General features: G+C 51.6%; 1 protein-coding gene across 1 annotated transcript in view; it reads right to left on the reverse strand.

The window, feature by feature from the left end:
- Positions 1–804: 804 nt before the first annotated feature.
- The window catches only part of PYROXD2 (pyridine nucleotide-disulphide oxidoreductase domain 2), a 26,560-nt gene continuing 23,575 nt past the window's right edge, over positions 805–3,789 (reverse strand). The window contains exons 15-16 of the mRNA XM_007456238.1: positions 1,839–1,959; positions 805–1,076 (exon numbers count right to left, since the gene is read on the reverse strand). Of these exons, the coding sequence (XP_007456300.1) occupies positions 1,006–1,076; positions 1,839–1,959 (192 nt within the window). The 3' untranslated portion in view covers positions 805–1,005. The remainder of the gene's footprint in view (positions 1,077–1,838; positions 1,960–3,789) is intronic.

The following is a 3,789-nucleotide window of genomic DNA, read 5'->3' on the forward strand; positions in this document are numbered from 1 at the left end:
AGCAGCCAGACCACCGCTGTGTACCAAATGCTCATCTTGTGCCGGACGGTGGCCTAAACCATGATCTATTGTCTTATTTGATCTTTATAACAACTCCTGTACAGATGACAAATCTGGGTTTATCGAGGTTAAGTAATAAGGCAGGTATTTGTTAATCTATAAATTTGCCCAGGAAAGGGAGGGAGGTGATCCCCCAGGGAATGTTGCACCTTCTCTGCTGATGGGGGCTCTGGACCACGGCCTTGGCTGCTGGGATGGAAGAAGCTGGATTACCATGGGACATTTGTGTGACACTTTCTGATCAAGAATGACAACCCAACTCACTTCAGAACAATATAGGTTTATGTGGAAAGATTTTGGTGATGTGACAGGTATGGCTCGCTCATGGGAAGTAAGCGGTTGAATCTCCAGAGCTGGGAATGTGGGTCCCCAGATGACCCTCAGCTACACCCACCTTGCACTCACCCTGACTGCTGTTTGCCTGACTCTGGCAGTTTTGACGGCCTGAGAGGCCATGCACTGCTCAGGCCAAGGCCCCTGTGGGTGACTTTGTGGGGCACTGGGGAATTGGGTCCTTTCTTATACAGTTTGCCAGAAATGTGATAGCAGTAGACTGGGCCTCCCCAGGTCAGTCCTTCAATCAGCTGGTAGAGGGGGCCCGACAGTGCGGAGAGGATGCTTGTTGATCAGAGGGACTGTTTGGAGCTGATGCTGTGAGATTACTGGGTACCCCAGACAGGTTTATCCCATCCGGTTATTACATATTAACTATTGTACTAATACACAGAAAGATGCAAACTATCGATATAAAACAAAACCAGTTCATTCAAGAAGCCATAGATGCGAGGTTAACTGGGACCCAATGTAACTTGTACTTTTTTTCTAGAATAGTGGCTTGAGCCTTGAGGACTTGCCTTCCTCAAGTCATATCCTGGGAAGCTGACCCAAAGGAGACTTAACATCTCAAGGGTGAATTCATCTTCCTGGGTCAGAGTTGGTTTGGGGTCACATGCTCCTGAGGTCCCTAAAGACCACGTGAGCTGCATTGCGTCCAGCGGCTCCCATGACACCTCCTCCTGGAAGGGAGTCTCCCATGAACCAAAGCCGTGCTCACCCCCCTCCCACCCCTCCGTCCCCCCATGGGACTTGCTGAGGCACCAGCCACAAAGCAGAGCAGGGATGCCTGAAGGGTGATGCTGGGGCCATGGGTATCAGAACCACCTGGGATGATTTTTAAGACACATCCTGGACTCCCCTGCATCAGTGCAGGAAGGGCCAGGTGCCTGGTCCAAGCAAGTGGCCCCCTCCCTCCGCCCCCTCCCCCCCAGCCTGAGAGCCAATGGGCCAGATGGCAAGACTCCCAGCACTTGAAACTAGAATGAGGGATTAAGGATTTGAGAGGAAGTCATGGAAGTATGGACCCTGCCCGGCGGGCCGGGGCCCACATAGCTCAGAGGAAGCATCTATATGAGATGAGCTTCCGTGGGCTCAGTAGGCCTGGGAGGGGAGCAGGGAAGCATTTTAAAATTGAGAAACTGAACTTTGCCGATCCTTACTGGTTTCAAATACGGATGGGGAATTTAGAGGCATGGGTCTTACACAACCCACCGTGGGAACTTGGAGAGATGCCTCCACTGGGACGTATCCCCAGGCCTCGTGGGGAGGAGGTGAGCTAACCCGAGGGTTGTGGCCGAAGAATTCTCAACATGGGTGATGGCTTGTTCTCCTGGGAGTTCCCTCCCTCTCACCTCCCCCCCTTGATTACCCTGCTCCCCTGTCTGCAAGCCTCTGCCAGCCCTCGACGCCCGCACAGGGTAGTGGGACCGAGGGTCACTCACCAGGATGGGCCCCACTTCCGCAGAGATACAGGCCCCGGAGAGGGCAGCGGTAGCTGGAGTGCAGGGGCACAGGGCGGGCAAAGTACAGCTGGTCCAGGGCCATGGCGCAGTGGAATATATTCTGCAGGAGGCAGGGCCACAGTCGTTAACATAGGAGTGTTACATTCTCCACCCCGTTCCCCTCCCCTGTTCTCCAAGGAAGGTTCTTCTCCTTCCAGGATGTTTTCTCGGGCTCTTGTGACGCAGAATGAGGAGGGGAAGAGAGAGAATAGGCACAAGTCCTAGGGCTGGGGGTGAAGTTTCCTAGAGGCATTTTTCAAGAAGGAAGAAGGGTAGGGAGCATCTTCAGAGGGTAAGGAAACTGAATGGGAAAGAAAAGGGAGATTTTAAAGATGTTGCTGTGGACTATGAACCCCCTCACTCTGTTTGAAAAATAGAGGAAGTTGATTCATTTTGACTCTGGTACATGTTTCTTTGGCCAAGACACCCAGCTGAGCTTGTGCCCTGGGGTTCCAAGGTCACAGTAAATGGCAGATGGATACTGGGAGCTGAGCGCGGTTCTGCTCCACTGGCCTGGGTCAGACCAGCCGAGGAGGGAGGAGGTGTGGGGGAGGGGGGAGGGCACACCTGCGGGGCAGGTCTGGATAAGACCAACATCTGCTGCACGTCACCGTGGGGATGCACTTCACCTGCCCCATCAACGTGTCCCAAACTGAGCTCGTCTCCTTCCCTCGAGTCGGCTCCTGTCCCGTCTCCCCTGCCTCCGTGGATGGCGTCACCTCCCCCTCCCTGGCCTTCAGGTGGACCCTTTACGTCTCCTCCATCCGCCCTCTGCACGCGCATTTATCAAGACTTCTCAATCCACCTGCCCAAGCCTTCCACCTCCACCCTTTCCCTTCCCTTCCCACTGTCTGGCCTCTCTCACTCTCTATCCGGCCCAGCGCTGTCCAGTAAAAATATAACAGGAGCCACACATGTAATTTTAGATTTTCCAGTAGCCGCATTAACACTTAAAAGGAAACTGGTGAAATTAATGTTAATAATATATTTAATTTAACCCAATTAAATGATATATTTAATTTAAGCCAATAGATCCAAAGTATTATCATTTCAACACGTGGTTGGTATTAAAATTATTGATGAGACATGCTACATTTTTCTGAACTCGGTCTTTGCAATCTGGGGTGCATTTTATACTCGAAGCACATCTCATTTTGGCCTGGCCACATTTAAGGGCTCAATAGCCACACGAAGCTAGTCACTGCTGTATTTGACCTGGCCTCCTGACCCATCCCCCTGCCTCCAGGCTCAGTGAGTTTTTTTTTTGTTTTTTTTTTGCACGCCTTATCCTCCAAGTAGTTCTTTTTTTTTTTTTTTTAACATCTTTATTGGGGTATAATTGCTTTACAATGGTGTGTTAGTTTCTGCTTTATAACAGAGTGAATCAGTTATGCATATACATATGTTCCCATATCTCTTCCCTCTTTGTCTCCCTCCCTCCCACCCTCCCGATCCCACCCCCCCAGGCAGCCACAAAGAACCGAGCCGGTATCCCTGTGCCATGCGGCTGCTTCCCACTAGCTATCTACCTTACGTTTATTAGTATATATATGTCCATGTCTCTCTCTCGCCCTATCACAGCTCACTCTTCCCCCTCCCCATATTCTCAAGTCTGTTCTCCAACAGGAATAAAGACACACACCTACTCAGTGAGTTTTTGATAAGAGAAGTGTGAGCACATGCTGCCTGGGGGAGGGGAGGTCCCTCTGAAGAAAGGCAGATGGGAGGGGCTGACATGGACATCCAGGCAGAAGGGCCGCAGTCCTGGTGACCAGCTCAGCAGTTGCTGCCTCTCCTCACTCCTCCCTCACTGCCTAAATCTGACGGTGTCTCTGTCCCCTCTCTGCTGTGGTCTCTGCCTCTGTCCTCTCTTCCTGCTGGAGGCTGGTGT

This window comes from Lipotes vexillifer, unplaced genomic scaffold (genome assembly GCF_000442215.2).
Source record: "Lipotes vexillifer unplaced genomic scaffold, Lipotes_vexillifer_v1.1 scaffold184, whole genome shotgun sequence".
Lineage (NCBI taxonomy): Eukaryota > Metazoa > Chordata > Mammalia > Artiodactyla > Lipotidae > Lipotes > Lipotes vexillifer.